Source organism: Balearica regulorum, chromosome 7, assembly GCF_011004875.1.
Source record: "Balearica regulorum gibbericeps isolate bBalReg1 chromosome 7, bBalReg1.pri, whole genome shotgun sequence".
Taxonomy (NCBI): Eukaryota; Metazoa; Chordata; class Aves; order Gruiformes; family Gruidae; genus Balearica; species Balearica regulorum.
In genome coordinates, this window is record NC_046190.1 from 36,276,540 (window position 1) to 36,295,125 (window position 18,586).

Below are 18,586 nucleotides of genomic sequence, written 5' to 3' on the forward strand. Positions count from 1 at the left end.
TTTTAAAGTAATCTCAAAGCCTGTTGAGTCTTTATGGGGGAAAACAAACCCCAAGCTGGTCATTAAAAATATTTTCCTGAAATGCCCTTTGGTAAGAAAAGAGAAGGGGAGGCAATTGCAGAGCTGGACCTGGAGCCTCCCTCGCTGCCTGTGCCTCTCCCCTGTGCTGCAGCATGGTGTCGGGGTGAACGAAATTGCATTCCCCGAGGTCTTTTGCGCTGGCAGTATGGGCTGCTGCCTGGTGTGGGTGTGTGGATGCAGCCATTGACGCAGTGGGGGTCGTGGCGGTGGCTTGACAGAGGGAAACCTTTAATTTTAATGCCATGCTTCTCTGCTTCTGCAGTGACAGGTTAGCCTTGCTGCAGGTGCGAGCCATCCTCCAGCAGCTGGGGCTGAACAGCACCTGCGATGACAGTATCATTGTCAAGACAGTGTGCGGAGCGGTGTCGAGGCGAGCAGCTCAGTTGTGCGGTGCTGGAATGGCTGCGGTTGTAGATAAAATTAGGGAGAACAGAGGATTAGAGCACCTGGAGATAACGGTTGGTGTGGATGGGACTCTGTACAAACTACATCCACAGTGAGTATTCCCTTCTCAGCATTTGTTTGCTGGCAACCTGTAGCGCGTTGCTTTTACATCTTTTCTCTTGACGCACCAGACTGATCTCTCTTACCGGCTAGGATAGGAGCCAGGCAAAATAAGTTGTAATCAGGGGTGGTCAGGGCTTTGTAAAGGGCAACGAGAGGATCAAGAAGGACTTGTGAAGGATTCTTGGGGCAGTGACAAACTGAAGGGGACGCACCTTGCCGAACAAGTTGGAAGCCTCACAGCAAGGCGGGATCTCTTGGCAAAGGCAATGACGGAGCAATGCCGAAACGCCTGGGGCCTCTTTGGAGGATGTTTCTGTTCAGTGTGCAGAGGAGATGGGTTGCGGTGAAGCAATGGCAGGCAAGGGCAGGAGTCTAAAAGAGCTGGCAGCAGGAGGAGGAGAGGACTAGTGCCCATCTGTGGTGTGCACGGAGAGCGATGGGTGGGAAGGAGGTGACTTTACAGTCTCTTCTCTCCCCTTTGCTGTGGTGCTAGCAGTCTGGGTTAACCCACTCAGACAGAGAGTCGGGGTGGGATTGCAAGTGCTTTTTCCCATCAAATCCCACTGCTCCCCATCTTCAAACCCACCCTAGTTTCCAGCATTTTAGTTCTTTCCCCAGGGAAAGGGGGAGCACTACAAAGGCCTGTGGTGGTGCTATGCTCTGTAGGTGCTGCGGGACCTCCCTCACCCACTGCCATTGTTTCCTTTCACAGTTTTTCGAGGATCATGCACCAAACGGTCAAAGACCTGGCACCCAACTGCGACGTGACCTTCCTGCTGTCAGAGGATGGCAGCGGGAAAGGGGCAGCGCTTATCACAGCGGTGGGATGCAGGCTTCGTGATGCCGAGCAGAACTGAACTCCACAATCCTGGCCCCGGTTCTGTCTTGTGAGCACTTTCTCATAAAGCAGCGACTGCATAGTCAGAACTGGTAAAAACCCAGAACTCACTGCTTTATCGGGGGGGGAAAAAAAAATATAACTAATGACATAAAAAAATAGGATACAAGATAGAATGTGTGCTGTTAATAATATCTCCTGTTTCTGGACCCCAATCTGCATGTTTCTTATTCACCTTGTTGGTACCTTCCCCATCTGTAGGTCATGGAAAAATCAGTCTATAATTTCTGCAGCTGTCAAAAATCGGTTGTTGTCTGAGACAAAATTGCCCCCAAGTGATGTGCGTTGAGAGCTACTGTTGCATCGTACCAAATGTGTTCTTTGCAGCATCCCTGTTAAGCGCACCGCCAGCACGCTGACCACCAGACCTGGGTGTTGATGCTTTTAGTGAAGGGGAAGCAACAGTTCCCGCCTGCATATCTACCTGCTGTTGTTTCGTATAAAGCGATTGTGAAAACATTATGGTGTGTCAGCACTGTGCACACACGTAACTCTATAGTGGGACTTGACAATGCGACTTACTTGCTTCCTTGATGCCTGTTTTGTCACGGTAAAAGTAAACGCCCTCGTCCCACAGATCTGGTTCCACTGGTATTTCCCATTGCTTCTGTGAATAGTGTTGTGTTACTGGGCAAAATCTGTCACGTTTCAGCAAGAAATCCCTAGAGAGTAAAACAAAGTGGTTGGTGATTGGGGTAATCCAAATCTCCAGACCCGGGAAATCGGTAGATTCATGGTCCCTACATGGGCTGTGCTGTATTCTTCTGTTCAAGAGTTCTTATAAAAACTATTTTCTATCTCTTCTTGTTAGTCTAGATCAGGGCACTGCGGCTGCCCTTCTACCGTCTCTCGCCTTAAATGGGTATTTGCTTCCACACAAAGCTTTAATCTTTAATACTGTTAAGTAGCCACTCAAAACACAAACACTCAGCTAGAGTTAGTGATCGGAAAGGAATATGAGGGTTTGATTTTGATCTTGCCTTTGAGGACCCGGGTGCATAAACTAAGCAAACCACAAAGCCAAAAATCGGACCCAGCTTATTCCAAGGACTAAAGCAACAACAAAGATCACATACACTTGATGTATCCTGTCCTCTGTCGAGTCAATGCCATTATTATATTTGCATACCAGTTGCATTACTTAAATTGAGAAGCAGTTAGGAAGGCAAATGTTGAATAACATTTGCAAGTGACACCACTTTCTGCAAAGAGGGAGACCACACTGTAGTCCTTAATTCCTGCTCTTTTACCAAAAATGAATTTGAGATGTCCGCATGGTTTTCCCTGCTGCCTTTTCCTGCAGAAAGTAGATGGAAATTTGCAGGCTACTCCTCTTTGTCCTCGTTCCACTCCCCTAAGATTTGGATTGCCCTACCTATCGATAACATTTCAATATGCATTATGGTGCACTGTGAGTGAATGTTGTAAAGTAACATGTGAGTCACAGTCATTGCAGCTTTAAGTGTGTGTCTACCTGAAAAATTGCATGCCTAACTGGTTTTGCAAAGGTAGAGAGTCTTTTTACTTTGCACACTAGTAGCTCCAATACTAGTGTTACGTGATACTTGTGAAAATATTAAACTTTTTTGATGTGCGTTAACTGGTGTTTAGTGGTTCTTTCTGGAAGAGGTGCTGTTGGCTGGTGGCTTAGTGCTTTGGGAAGAGCTATTGTGTAGGGAGAGCTGCAACCTAATCCCAGTGGTGCCTGCGTTTTGTGTGTGTGTTTTTATTCCCGGGCATTCGGGGTCAGATTCAAACAGGGTGGATTTCACCCAGGTCCCCATGCCTCCTGTTTCCTAATGTAGTTCAGCAGAGGCACAGAGCTGACAACGCCCAAATCTTAGGGCGCGTGTAGTTTGTCTGGGTGTATCTCGTGCCCTGTCTTACGCAGGGAGATCTGCAGTGCAGGAAAACCTCGGCCCACTGCATCAAAGCCAACGTGATTATATTAGGCTTTGCCAGATACACGGTGATGGATACGTTACAGTCGCTGTGTCCCTGCAGAAGCCTGATGCACATCAGAGTCTGTAACCTCCCTGTGTGCATAGGGTTAATGTTTGCAGAATCACAGTGTCAGGTGCTTATACACCGCTGGTTTGCACGTCCTCTGTTGGAGTTGTCTATGAGAGCCCCTTTTGCATACACTGAAGTTGTGCTTCTCCAATAACCCATCTTACGTTACAGCTTGAATAGTCTCTGACAACCTTGATGTGCAGCTATGACCCCAAATAGGAGACAGAAGAAGGTGAGAAAGTTTTTGGGCACAGGGGACACATTGCATTTTAATTGCTTGAAGATTTGAAATCTTATGCCTGCCGTCGGCAGTGCTGTAGGGGTGGTGTGAGCCGTGCCTGGGGACCTGGGTTTGGAGCTCTTCAGCATCTGAGGGTTAGGCTCAGTGCCGGATAGATGATGAATGAGAAGTGGAAGTTAAACTTGGTCTCAGGGTGACTGTGAATTTTGGAGATGCTGGCATAGGTCGTTTTGTTTATTGGATCCAGCTCATAACAAATAGGGAGTGAGTTTGTGTTTCTAACAGCGCAACTGTTCCTACTGTGGACCATAGGTGATGTACTCGATAAGACACAGCAGTTCTTTTCCAAAGGGAGACCTGGTGGGATTTTTCATTTCCAGACTACTTCTTACCCCTAGGAAACTGTTCCAAGTGAATCACAAGCTATAACTGTCCGAAGAAATGTCTCCAATGTTATCCAAGCAATGACTGAGATGTCTTACTTAAAGCTTTTAGGCTTGGTGAATAAAAATCATAGTCCTCTTAATTGTTAAGCTGTAATTACTGCAATATGAACACAAAAATCTTATATTTCCTGGGGAAAAGACCATTTGCATACCACTGTTGTAATGTCATCTGCTCCTTACTCCTCTGGGGGTTCTCTCAGAAGCCTTTTGAATGGGTTTTAAAACAAGCAGACTTTGTTTTGTTTTGTTTTCTTAAGAAAATAGCAGAAGGCAAAATAAAGTGTTTCTGAACTTCTGAACCCCGTTCTGTGCTTTTTGTTCGTTCCTTTGCCATAAAAGTGAGATTCTTCAAATATTTTTCTTTACTGACTGCAGGGACTCCGTTGCTGCTTAGAGCACGAGTAACTGTGCAGAGGAGGGATTTATTGCTGACCTGGAGGTGCTTTACTGCTGCGTGGTATTTAATCATGTCTATATCTATATGAAGAATTGCGTGTATTTACTATGGAGCATGGTGTTCCTGTTACCTCATATATCACAGGAAATAATGTAGTCTGCCTTGGCGTGCCTTTTCTTCCAGTACCTAACGGGGGCTCAGAGCATCTCTGCTTCCTTAACTGTTGCTGTTTCTAGTGGAGAAACATCTCAGGATGCGTGGTGTGAGTCCTTCAGGGCACGGGGAGTTTCGCTTGCAACCGGAAGAAATCATCCTCTGCTTTCCGCACTCGAACAAGAGAGAGAGATGCCACGAGCTGTCAGAAAACGTCGGTGCCTGTCAGGGACTGCACAGGGGAGACAGTGCCAGCACGTGCGTGACGCTTGCGCATCTGAAATGGGCTCTAGCTGGCGGTTAAGGTGTGGTGGAAGATGGAGGGGAAGATGTGATGCTCGGGATAGCCCTGTTTGGTCTAAAATGTTCCTTATTAGAAAGCTGCAGGATTTAAAGGCCTTACAATCACATCGGCTGGGCATGGGAGAGGTACAGCTTATGTATGTGAAATAGTGAACTCGGTGTGTAGGTGTTCTTCAGTTCCTCGGAGCGAGAGTCTTTGCAACCTCTAGGCTGATCCCAGAGATGTGTGCCCTGCAGAGCATCCCTCCTAAATTGTTTTGAATCCCTTCAGAAGAAAGACTTGGTGGTGGCTGGCTGTAAGTGCCTCTTACTGCTCTCCCTCGCCCTGCATGCGCCCCAACAGTACAGTCAGAGTACAGAAGAGCAGGCTGACCAGTAAAGGGGGCTGGACAGATAACATCAGCGCTGGAAACTGCCCGCTGGAACTATTCAAAATAATGAACTTTTTAAGAAGGGCACCCAGCCCTGCGCTCTGTTGTCCCATCAGTGAGACAAGTTTGTTGGGCCTCTGTAACATAATTGTTACCTGCAGCAGCCAGGGAGGTGAAGAAGATTAAGTGGAGAAGGAAGATGGATCTGCTGGTTCCTATATTGAAACAGATGTGGGAAAACAACGTCCCTGAGTGCGCTTTCAGTTCAAGCCACGGATCTTTTCTCTGAATTTACTGCAGAATTTAAGCCTGGCAACACTCTGTAGTTTTGCTTTCACAGAGCAAAGGGGAATATTTCAAATAACCGGATCTTGTTGACATTGTAGGAGCTTTTTGTATGGTAAGGTATGGCTCTGTGATATTATATACAAGCCTGTCGTGAAAGATGAAGGTGATTGTGAGGTGCTACTTATCACACCAGTATTATATGCTGTATTACTTTTATATAATGTTTATATTTCAGCTTCTCCTGTTTTGAATGCCTGCACGTAATGCCTCAGGCTTTGAAGATGACATATTTCAGCCTTTATTTTCATATCTGAGAAGAGAAGAACAGTGATGATAAATATGGGGTAAGTCTGGGAAGGGATGATGAAGGGACTCTCTGGGAAAAGACGGGGATGGGTCAGACTGTGGTTAGGACTAACAGGAGGTAAGGGAGGTGAATTCAGATTGGATCCATGAGCCCCAACCGAGCCAGTGAGCATCGCATCCCTGGCTACTGACTGTTCAGACAGCCTCGCTCTCCAAATTAGGCACCACAATTAACTATGTGAAGTTGGGGGAATCACTTGGGCACAGTTTAATAGGAAAATGACCTCGTATTTTGGTACAAGGTTATAGAAATCCATGCAATGATGACATCTTAAGGAACTGTTTCTCGCTTTTAACTGATGAGAGATAGTGCTGATGAATTTGCAGGTTTGAAAATCCCGGAATTCAGAAAATTTTCAAGGCAGACTTTTCAGTCTGGATGTGTTAGTATTTGCCTTTCTCCTAAACAAGCTTTGCTCCACAGTCTTCTCTGCCTCAGGGCTGCTGAGCCATGGGGTTTAGCTGCCCATGCAGCCCTGAGGGTCTATCCAAACTGGACCAGATGTGCCCCAGCCTTTCTTCTCCATCACCTCTTTTCCAGATTTAAGTGTCATGGTGGAACAGAAAGCAGGAGATCGCTATCTGGAAGAGAATAATTGCTATTCCACTGATTGGCACTGCCTCAGGTCTGCCTCACTGCTTTTTTTGACCTCATGGGCAAAATCTCTCTGTTCTGTATTGTAGTTGGTGGTGGTGTAATGGGAGGGCTGAACTTGCATCCATAGCTGGGTGATATTTGGACCTACGTGGATATAAGTCTTATCAGTAGACTGCTTTCAATGCTGATGGTATCTGAAAAAGTCCCGTAGGAAACAGTTGGTGCAGAAAAAAAAAAGAACTGTCCCAGGCTTCTACAAATGTGCTGCCTTGAAATGGTGTATTAGGATAGAGCCAGAACCAGGAGGAGAAAATCAAAGTGTTAGCTGGGTGAGGGTAAATGATGTCTTCTCTTTCTCATTCGACTGAGTTTCTGTATTGAAACTTGTTGTTCTTGACTTCCTGTGGGTTGTCTGGTAAAGAGATGGGGACATAAGTTTAAGTTTGTCTTTCTCAGTTGCTTTTATGCATGGACACCACCGGAACGCTAATTTGAAGCCAGAACGGAACCTGTAAATGTAAGAAAAGAAAGTAAATGGTGAAACGATCTTTTTAATTGCATAGAGAAAGAACAAATGCATGACTTGGTTCTACCTCTGAATGACCATGGAAATAAAAAGTTTCTACTGAAATCAAAGGACTAAAGAGCTAAATGTATAAAACTACGGAGGAAAGAGCAATAAGAGTTTGTGATCAGATTTCCTGATGTTTTAAGTAAATAGATAAGATCAATGAAATGGCAGGATGTCCGATGTGCTCAATAGATGGTGCTGACCATGCTGATAACAGCATTTGAGAGAAGTAGAGCATCTGAGGAATATATGTGTGTTTACCCACTGGAAGCTTGAATAATTAAATGAGGAAGCCATCTACTTTCTGAGAGAGGGGGAGGATGTGTTTGGGTGTTTCACGTTAAACACAGATTGGCTGAACGGGCTGCAAAACTGCCTTATTTTGCGAGCTTACGGGCAGGATGCTGTTTGAAATGCTCTGAAGGAGCGAGCCTCCTAGCATCACTCTGGAGTCAGGCATTTTGCTGATGGAGTCCCTGTGAAACTGCACTGGAGGTGCTGGAGAAGCTGTGCCAATAACTATTTCTTACCCTTAAAGCTCGCTGTGTGTGCAGCCGCGGTGAGGAGAGATGCAGGTTAGGGAGAGGTCTGGCAGTGGGATGTGCAGGCAGGAATTGGCATGGAGACCCGCAGGGCAGCCAGAGCAGCTCCTCAAGCCCAGCGTCCCCCCCACACCAGCGTCCCGAGAGCAGCCCGTTCTCAGCGCAGAGCAAGAGAGACATCTCTTGGCACGATGAGGTTGCGCTCTCCCAGCTGCTCGCTCGCGGCGGTGTGCCCGGACTGGAATCTCAGCAGATCACCCGTGGGCTGCTCCTACTCCCCAGGGGTGAGCCCTGCGCCTGCGTGGGGGGGCTCAGGGCTGTGCTGGGGGTGGGGTGGTGGTGGCACAGGAGGAGTGGGTGGCCGAGCCAGCCTGGCATTAGGCCAGCAGATGCGTGGCAGGGATTACAGATTGCTGGCTCCTTCCTTGGAAATAAGGTAGTCTGTGTGTGGAAGCTGGTGCAGATGTGGCGGTGCTGATCGTACGCCTCCTGCCTGTGCTTTATTCGGAGGCAGAAAATCTTAAGGGTCAAGTTAAAATCTCACTTGCATAGTGTGGCTAATCTCACACTATTAGCAGAGTATAAATTGTCTAGCTGGCCTATGGACTGCAGTTGAAAATCACAGTTGTTCTCACCTCCAGAGGTTTATGCTTTTTCAGATTGAGATTTTCGTTTTCTCTGCGCACATGAGCACATGCTACTCACCTTTGGTTAAGACAGCAGTATATGATGGGGTTGTACATTGTTGAACTCATGGCAAGCAGAAAGATTGCGAGATAAACCTGCTGAATGTACTTCTGCTGGTAGATGTCTTCCTTGAAGCTCCCCAGGATGAAGTATATGTGATAGGGCAGCCAGCAGACAGCAAAAATGATCACAACTACCACCATGGTCTTCACAAACTAGAAAAACAAAACCAGTGTGTTATTCCTGGGCCTTTGGGTGATTGTCTGCGCTTGCTGGGGGAATGTGAAATGCTGGGTTTGTTTTGGGTCTGTTTTGCCCTCCCGAAGCACTGTGCATGGTACGTAGACCTGGGCTGCTATGGCAAAGAAACCAGCCCTGATGGTGGAAACTGGGAGCAGGGAGAGAGGGAGAGCAAATGTTTCCCGGTGCACCGAGTGGACTTTCTGCAGAGGAACTGCTTGCAGCTACATCGGAGAGATATGGTAGGGAAATGTGAGATCTGCTGTTACACTGAAACCTCTCCACCCCGTCCAGAGTTTTTCCCCGGTTTATCCTGCGACGTGTGGATTCACTGGACACAGCTTTACTCTCTAAGGACTGCTGGGAACTGGCTCGCTGCCTACTGATGTAAGCTTTTCTTCCTTGGAAGCTGGCTGGTGCGTGTAGATCACCATTTCGTTCATACTTGCTGGGTGATGCCCTTTACCCCTTCCCAAAATATGCTGTCAGCCCTTTACGCCCGATCCCACAAGATTTTGTATCAAACGCAAGCTCCATTTTAGAGTTGGAGCCTGCAGGGCTGGTGTGCTGAGGGTAATTATTTTTAAGTTTCACTTCTGACCTTTTTTTTGGCATTAACTTGGTGTTCGTAGCGGACCCTGTTAAGGTGGTTGCCTGGAACCGCGCTGCTCCACAGAGTAATTCCTATAATGCTGTATGCAACAAACATCACCATTAAAGGCAGTAAATAAATCAACACGATCACTGCAATGTGATACCTGAAAAAGAAGAACAAGCACGTTTTCATAGTCAGTATGTCTCTTGAAGGGCTCTTTCAGAAATTTTCTTTTGGACATGTATGTCTGGTTCCCATTAACTTCAACCCCAAAGCGTAAAGAAGCAGAAATTTTGCCTGCAAACATCATTACAGGGACTTCTGTAAAGAGCAAAAGCTCATCTCTCTTGTGTGGTGATGATTAGTCCTTGGCCTAGATCCACTGCTCTTTCAAGGCAGGGTAATATCATTTATCTTTTATCAGAGGGTTACAGTCCATGGGCACCCATGGACTGAACTTTGCTATCCCACTGCAGTCAGGAAAGAGAGGTGTCTGGGACTTGCGGCTATAAAAATACGAACCTTTAAATCACAGATATGGAAAAGGAATATTCCGAAAACTACAGAGTAACTTGACGAATGCAATAGTGCCAACAGCTTAATTCAGCAACAGTGGAAAAAACCTGGATCGGGGACTGCAAAACGGAGCTGGCTGCTAACAGCTGGGTGCACAAAGCCGGCAGGGAAGACTCCGCGGATAGCGAGGAAGGAATATTGCCTGTTGATAGCGTGGAGAAAGTGAGCGGCAGTCGTTGCTGTGTTTGTGTTGCTGGCTGGTTTTATTTGCGTGTGCACGCACAATTATGTATCACCAACAGGCAACTCGGTTACTGCTCCAGCCAAAAGCGCTGGCGTCTCCTTCGGCTGTGTTTTAGCTCGGCCCTTCCTAGATTTCCATGTTACCCCGCAAGCTTCTGCTGGTTCCCTCGTGCTGGGGTTTGATTATTTTAAGGAACCACCATTTATGGGGAGGGAACAACCTGCTCACTCGGTTACAGCAGCTGTCAAATTAACATAAACAGTGTAAAAAACTAGGATTAGTCAGGAGGGCTCTGGCACACGCTGCTGGCAATGACCACAAAAGGCTGGGTGCAAATGGTCTTTCTCAGTATGACAACGCTCTGGAGTTACTCGCCGCGTTAGCGAGCGGGATCAACTGCTTTGCAGGGCGCTGTTGAAATGGGCGTTGGGGCGCTCGGTGGTGTTTACTCCTTGGGGTGGCTGCAAGTATCAGGGGGGTGGCTGCACGTAGAAAAACATTATATTTGTGAAATGTGGCAAGTTTGTCACTGCCTGTTTTCCGCGCTTCCCAAGTTTCCTCAAAGTGGTACCTCTTTTGAAGGTCTAATACTGTGCGTGGAGCGCAGTGGAAATGCAAAGCCCTTTTAGAGTTCCCATCCTGGAGAAGGAGAGGATGGGAGCCTAAGCTTGAGCACGTGAGAAAAAGAAACTTTTAGCCTTTGCTGCAAAGTTAACCTGTCACCAGAAAAAATAATCTTCTGTCGTTAAGGTTCTTTTTATTTTGGTTATATTCTTTATATTTGGTTATATTTTGGTTAAACTTCTACAAATTTAGTCCCTTCATATTCAAGATTTCTTAGGCACTGGCAATCACAGTAGCACATCGTTTGGGGTTTTTTTGGACTTGTTTCTGTCATAATTAGAAACATTTTTCCTGCAGAAATGGATTTTCCTTTGTTCTGAAGTCTAGAAATCTTGAAAGCTGGTTTTAATCGACTGAGAGGGATTTGGAGGACCCACAGTCAACAGAGGAACCTGGTTCTCCATTTCTTTCTTTTTTCCTTTGGGTTTCTTAGTATTTCTTTTCCTTGGCATTTGGACTAGGACATGAATGGCTGCACGTGGCTTTTTCTCCCTGGTCTGTATTGCAGGCATTTGTCCTGACACATCCATCACTCAAGATGATTTCTGGGGAGCGCTACTTTCAACTTCCTTTCTAGGAGAGCTACTGAAACCTGCAAATCTGAGGCTGTTCAGGGAGAGTGAGCTGGGGAATGAAGTGATTTAATGTGTTTGGGAGCTGCTGCTCTTCAGCTGGGGATCCCAGGAAGAACCTGCCCTGTTATTTGCCCTGGTCAGGACCCAACCTTTCCAGCCCACAGAGATTTCGTTGGCGTGCTGGTAAACTCTTGTTTCAATCCTTTCCAGACAGTGGATGTGGGAGAAATAAACCTAATACTTTTCATCTGAATGAAATAGTCATCGGTGACTTTATATATAAGTGATTATCTACTATCCCTCAATCGACAGGAGGCTGGCATATTGTGTTCCCCACCATGTGCCATGGGGGTACCAACCAAGGAGCCCTGGGAGGAGCATCGCCCAACACGATGTGAGCCTGATTTTGCTCTTCTCTGACTCTGGAGACTGGGGACAACTGACCGCTGAATATGCTGCAGCTCAGCCAAGCTTACATGAAGCTCTTGGGACTTGGCACATATTAGTGTGAAAACCAGTTAGTTTGGTAATAACGGACCGCAGGAAGCATCCAGCTGTCTGCCAGAGATGAAGACCGAGAAGGTGAAAATGTCCCTGGTGCACATAGCTGGGCAAAAGCGTTCACAGCGAAGAATGGACGCGGGGAATTTAGCACTTGGGTTTGGTTTGAAAAATTGTTTCCATTTTGTTAATCAATTTGCTCCTTTTCCGCAGTTCTTCCATTACTACTTCGTATAAATATGTTTTGCTTGATAAATTTCTCAAACTGCTCTGGGTATCGTGTGCTTTGAATAATGATTAATCACAGCAGATCCCCTAAATGCAGGGTATGGCTTGTTTCATCTGTCTGAACAATCCTGCTTTAAAGCAGGAGGAAATTGCTGTGAGCGTTAGGAGCTTTTGGGAGTGCAGATGTCTACCCAGATAAGTCAGTCTATAAAACCTTAGGATGTTTGAAACATTGGTCCTCTTTCCCCCCACCAAAGAGCAGCATAATTTTTAGCCAATTATGTGGCTTCTCAGCATTAAAGATGGAGGGAGAAAATCCAAAATCTTTGGAACCAGGATTTATTGCTTGTTTACAGACTTTCCGTGCTGGTTTCTCTTAAATCCACCAAGCCCTGTATCTAGAGTTTCTAGATCTTATAACCAGTTTTCCAGTCAGGGGAGGACAGCGTATAACCCTTCTTTACCCTGAGCCATGATCACCTGGCAGCTTTTTCAACAGCTGGCTTAAACTGAGCTGAGATGGGCTGCTCCAGACCCGTATGCCCCTGCTGCGTGGTTTCCCCCCAGAACTGCCTGTAACCAACAGTTTGGAGACAAAATTAATTTCATAGTTAACTTTTACACAAGTGGAGAACTTTTTGTTTCTCTTACGTGAGCTGGTGCTTGGATCCGACGTCATCCGGCCAGACGACGATGCATTTTGTCGTTCCGTTGTCCGTCAGGATCTCAGCATAGAAGCACTGGGGGAAGGCGAGCCCAAATGCCACCAGCCAGATTATCCCTATGATGACTCTGGTGCTTCCAGCAGAAAGCCTGGGCTTGAAGGGATGAATTATCGCCACGTACCTGCAAGAAAATTAGGTAACTGCTTTTACGGTTGCATTGGTAAACTATACAACAAATACAGCGAGTGTAAAAACTCACCAGACAGTATGGTGGGCTTTATTTATAAAGGCATTTTGACAGGTTCCAGGCTATAAATAATAGGAAGGAGCTAAATCCTTTCTGAAAAGAATGCAAGTCTTAAGGCAGAATATATTAAACCCATGTGGATGGATGCTTATGGTGTGAGGAGGAAGCAGTCATCTATGCCTTCTGCATACGGTCTTTGTAAGTATTCCCCCTTACTTTGATTTTTTTTCTCTTTTTCTTTTTTAATTATTTTTTAAATGCTTTATATCTTCAGTCTGAAATTTCATGCAGTGAACTGTTTGTATTAGTCTGGAGCTATGCACTATTTAATACCATGCCCTTCTCTCCTTCCTCTACCAAAAAAAAAAAAAAAAGCATAAACACCCTGTTCCCCCCCCTAATTATATCAGTCTCCTCTGACGCCCCACATTATCACAACAGCAGATTGGGGTCTCGAGTATCCTTCACTCTGAATTTTCCTCCACTGATTTTTAGCCATGGAAAACTCACGTGCCATCCACCTCTGCCTGTAAATGCTCGAGGGGAAGGCTGACCCTTTCATCCCACACCTGCTCCGAGCCCTCATGGCCCATCTGACTATTAGATTACTCGCAAGCCCAGGGTGCTCTCTGGTTTTAAGTTCCCCGTGTAGAAATGCATGGTATCGTAATGAGTACATAATCAATTATGCATTTCTTGTCATGCTTTCTGTACTCTTTGTCATGGTTGTTAGACAGGCAAAATAGAGTGGAAAATGCCAATTGCCTCCTGGTTTTCATAGCGAAAATCTGACAAACTCTGTGCTGTCTCCTGGCCAGGCTGTTGGGAGGGAGCTCTGCCTGGGTGCTGCTGCAGGACAGAGGGCGGCTGCAAGGACAGACAGCAGAGTAAGTAAGCCAGAGCTGCACAGCAGCAGAACCTTATTTAGCTATAAAATTTTCACGTCACCTTGCTTTTCTTAAGCTCGTTGTAGGCAGTATTATGCAATGCTTGAATCTGGTCAGGGAGGAATCAAGTGGCAAATGTTCTCCAGAATACTTGCTCACAGAAGTGCCCAATTCCACGATCCGTGGCTCTTGGTGACCAGCAAGTCCCGGGTACAAATGGTGACCCCCGCCGTACTGCCGAAGCAGCCTGACGCAGCAGCCCGCGTTGCAGATACTGAAGGTGTTAACAGGGCTGCTGGGTGGAGGCTTTCCCACTCAGCCGGGGTGCACCCCCGAGGCGAGCTGCACTGTTAGGCAAGCTCCTGCAAGTTGGGAGATGAACCAAATCTGCTGAGATCTCCTGGCTGCTCTTGCCGTGTGGCAAGGGCTGCCTTTGCCCTCCTGCTCCCTGTGCCCTCTCTCTGTGACGTCCCAGGATGCTGGGACCACGCTCCCAGCACCCTTCCTCCGGTTCTCGTCCCACGCAGACCAAACAAGCTGAATTTCGGACACTTTTGCACACTTTCCGAAGAGGGCCTAGGAAACTTTGCTAACTGGAGTGTGAAACTTGAGCTGATATACTACATTTCTGCCTGGAGCACTGCGGAAAGCGTGCAGTGGAAACAGCTGCTCCGGTACACAGAGCAGCCTGAAACGGGGAAACAGAGTGGTCCTAAACCCAACAGTGAGCAATATCACGTGGGTCTTTTCCATGGCAGACAAAGATGACTTATAGAGCTGTTGCTTCTTAGACTCCTTCCTTACAATAAACCACTTCAAAAGACATCGTTTTATCAAAGTTAAACAACGGAACCCAAGTGGACGCAAGTTCTCATAACAATAAATGGAAGCTGCGAGTTTCCAGGAGGCAGCATCAAGATCTATTTTAAGGTTAAGCAAAGAATAGCTAAATATGGTTTGCAGCGAGATGCCAAGTTTTCTTTCTGATCCGTGCCATGTAACTAAAGCAATTTTGACTGTATAGGTACTTCCACCAAAAGTCCCCAAGGAACGAGAGTAGGGAGACATGAGGACAGGCTGAAATGGATTTATTTAAAAAAAAAAAAAAAATATTTTTTTGGCAGACCACATGTATAAAATAGCATTTACCACCAACCCTTGATTTGAAGCCAGGAACAGCAAAAGAATATTTGAGTCTAAAACTGAGCCGCCTCAGTTTAGTTGCTTCTAAATAAGGATTTGCTTTCATCTGGACAACTGCAGGCTGATAAACGCATCACTCGTCCCTCTGCTTACTGGCGATCCTTCCAGCGACCCCAGGGGCCACTGCCCCGTTCCGTGGCAGCTGCGTGTCGATCCTGGCCGTATCCCCAGTGGAAGGTGCGGGTTTCAGCCAGCGCTACGTGCGCTTCTTTCTCCTGCCAGTTTGTTTGTCTGGTTTGATTTGCGTATCGCTTGCTTCCCTGGGTGTGCTGGGGTGAACCGAGCTGCGAGCAGGGGCGGGAGTTATGAAAGCGACCCGATGACTCACGGAGCAATACTTTTCGGATGGCTCCAGAGGGACGCTGGCTCGGCTCCCGAGGGAGCTGGAAGGGCCCTTCGTGGGTACGCATGCTTGATAAGGAACGGAGGAAACCTTGAAGTCAACAGGAGGGCTTGATAAAGGACCGCCAGGTATTTCTGGACTCCAGGTCCGGCTGCCTGGGGGAAGACCTTCGCTGTGGGGTTGCGGCAGGGACATAGGATGGAAAAGATACAGATGTTCCCAGCGCCGGGCAGGGACTGGAAGTAACGGAGGGAAGACAGGAAGGATGGAGGGAAGGAGGGCAGAGAGCCTAGAAGAGAGCTTAACCTCCCGTACTTCTTTTACATGCCATTGTCTTTAAGAGATGAAATTCCCAAGGACTTTTGGCCACTTTCTAGTAAAAAGAAAAACAGCGTCACGCTACTTAACAGTGAGCTGTAAACACAGACTCCACAAATTTAAGCTCGAGTAAAAGAGACTTGGCAGATGGAAGAGAGTATTATGAAAATACTAAATTACCTCAGAAGTCAAACGGAATCACTGTAATTACTTTCCTCCCTCTTGGAATAAGTCATTCTTGCGAACTATTGGAGCAGACTCTGACATTTCTGATCCAATTCCCATTATTTCTGGTGGTTTGCTGGGATTGTGGATGCTGATGCAGCATCCTGCAGCATATTCGTATCGCTCCAGCTCCAGCTCTGTCCAAACGAGAGGTCCTTCTCGTGGTTTAAAAAAAAAAAACCCACAAATTTGCAGGACGACTGGGAAACAATTTATGATCAGTAACATGGGAACAACAAAATACCAGCCACTTCCACTCACTGGACATTTGGGTGTGATTCAGACCAGGGATAAGACAGAAGAGCCTTCCTTTCATGCCATAACTAGCATCTAACCCCACAGTCTATTTGCCTGGCACTCCTCCCCCGTTGCTGATAAGGCACCTGACGCGGTAGGTGGGAGCCAATTGCACAAAGTATTGCGATAATTTTTTTATAACTTAAAGTGAATTTTTCGGACCGTATCTTCTCCATTCGCCTCTTACCTCTCTGCAGCCACAGCTGTCATGGAGTAAATGCTCACAAACATCGCGGTGATGGGGAACCAGTTCTGAAACCTGCAGAATTCCTCGCCAAAATACCAGACGTTGTGACTGGCGTAAATAAAATTGAAGATGGTATTGAAAGCGGACATCAGCAAATCCGAAAGAGCCAAATTAACGATAAAGTAGTTGGTAGCAGTCCTCATCCTCCTGTGTGCAAGAATAATCCAGATGATGGTGACGTTGCCAACAATGGATGTGATAACGATGAAGGAATAGCTGATAGCCCACAAAGCAATTTGCCATCCCGGCTGGGTAAACTGGGTTACAGCTGTCCAATTGTCGCTGTCCTCGAGGGAGTCAGCCTGCGAACTGTTGCTAGCATTTAAAACGGAAAATGTGCTCATGGTTTTTTCTTCGGCTAAGCATAAAATAAAATCTTCTGGCATCTGCTCGTTTTCTTGCAGTAGATGCTGGTGTTATGAATTCCCATGCATATGACTAAATGCCGTTAAAAAGACACCGGGATGAGATGTCTTACGTCCTCTCATCCTGTTTTCCAAGTGATGCAACGCAGTTCCAGGAGATGAGCGATAGCGAGGGCCTCCTCCTTGCCTGGCATTTTATCCTACGCTTGAAGAGCAAAATCTAAGGAACGACTCTCCTCCCTTGAGTTTCTTTTTCCTCTAAAACAGAAAGAAAAAAGGAAGGGGGAAAAAAAAAAAAAGAAAGAAAGGGGAGGAAGGTGTTTTCCAGGTCAGTGACAGGTGATGTCTTCCTTCAGATTATTTTTAGGGCCAAGAAAATATAAATGCAAGTATCAAGCCAGAAAATGCTTCAATCCAAGTGGAAATCCTTCTTTATCAGGGCAGCGGTTTTCCAAGGCACCAGGTATCTGAATCCTCTGCAGCGGGACTGAGGACATTTGGTTTTCTTTGCTTGTGTAACTGTTAAGTGCGAGGCAGGAGCCGTACTGGGATAAATTCTCCTCAGGGTTTAAGGGGACTTTGAAAGGAGGTGGAGTCTTGCAGGCAAAAACTAAACAACCAATTTGACATCAAATGAAATGCGGCAAAGTGGTTCTTGAAAATTTTTTTTTTCCCCCTTCTCCGTTTGTTTTGAAATAATCTCTGAAATGGACCTGCTGCTATATCAGGGTTTACAGGCTTAAATGCAAGGGTAGCTACTTTGCCGGGTTTACCAGTCCTGCAATCCTTGTGTTTCCAGGACCCTCCCCGGCTCCGTGCGAGCTCTCACAGCAAGAAAGAAACAAAACATATTGAATGCAATTTTAGCAAGGCGGTATTGCTCTTTGCAACTATATGGAGGCTCATCCGCATTTTAAATGCATTTTCCTTAATGATGACTGCCCTACATAATACGCCTCGACTAGCCATATTTAGTAGATTTCGTATGATTTAATTTAAATAAATTACAGCAACGTGTCCTGTTGGTTCTTGAAGGGTCGCCGGTGAATAATGCCAGGAGAGAGGCATTTGTGAAGACCAGACCTGTGCTGGGACTTCTAATAAGGCTTCAGTGGGAAGTTGGCACCCGGGATCTCATCCGGAGCTCCAGAAATCCTTCTCCGGCTGCTCTCTAGCATAGAAACCTCCAGAGGAGCCTCAGTTCCCAGCCTCCATCCTCTGCGATGCTGAGGGGCTGAACGAGGGACGTTCCCCCTTTGGACCATTGCATCCCCTTTCCCAGCGTGCGCTGTTGAAACTTACTGACCTCACGCATGCAAGAAGGAGTATCTGTTCCTCGCAGGAAAGGGGAACCCCTAACTCCCGTCTCTGCTCAGAGCACAGCACTCTTGCTCGCTGTCAGCTTTGCAGTAAAGGACATAAACATAAGCAACACGTCGAGGCTGAGATTTCAAAGAGTACTTGGCACTGGCTCGTGCCTGCTCTGCTGGAAGCTCAAAGTGTTGCAGGTATTAAAACATATTTTCAGATTATTAAAACCTGTTTTCAGGATACGGAAAGTAATACAAAGGAAAAAAAAACTTCCCCTGTGCGTGCAGCGCTGGGATGGCAGTAGTTTTCCAGCTCCCGTAGTTGCTGGAGCTGCAGCTGTGCCAGACTCCCCTGTAACAGGGCAGTATTCATCGGTTCAGGATCCTCTCCACCAGCTCAGCCTGCACTCTTTCCTTGCTTCATTAATTTCTGGAGGCAGCCTTCAGTTAACCCATCACCTAACCACCACAACTCTTTACAGCAGGTCTTCTCT

General features: G+C 46.6%; 2 protein-coding genes across 3 annotated transcripts in view; one reads left to right on the forward strand and one right to left on the reverse strand.

The window, feature by feature from the left end:
• HK1 (hexokinase 1) overlaps window positions 1-4,485 on the forward strand; it is a 38,898-nt gene extending 34,413 nt beyond the window's left edge. For both annotated transcript variants that reach the window (XM_075758916.1, XM_075758915.1), the window contains exons 17-18: window positions 344-577; window positions 1,301-4,485. In XM_075758916.1, the coding sequence (XP_075615031.1) occupies window positions 344-577; window positions 1,301-1,445 (379 nt within the window). In that variant the 3' untranslated portion in view covers window positions 1,446-4,485. The remainder of the gene's footprint in view (window positions 1-343; window positions 578-1,300) is intronic.
• A 2,490-nt stretch (window positions 4,486-6,975) lies between these two features.
• Window positions 6,976-16,776, reverse strand: TACR2 (tachykinin receptor 2). The gene is made up of 5 exons (XM_010303464.2): window positions 16,358-16,776; window positions 12,637-12,831; window positions 9,304-9,460; window positions 8,481-8,677; window positions 6,976-7,171 (listed from the first exon to the last, which is right to left on the reverse strand). The coding sequence occupies exons 1-5, from the start codon at window positions 16,759-16,761 to the stop codon at window positions 6,976-6,978; spliced, it is 1,149 nt and encodes a 382-aa protein (XP_010301766.1). The 5' UTR covers window positions 16,762-16,776.
• Between the last annotated feature and the right edge of the window lie 1,810 nt (window positions 16,777-18,586).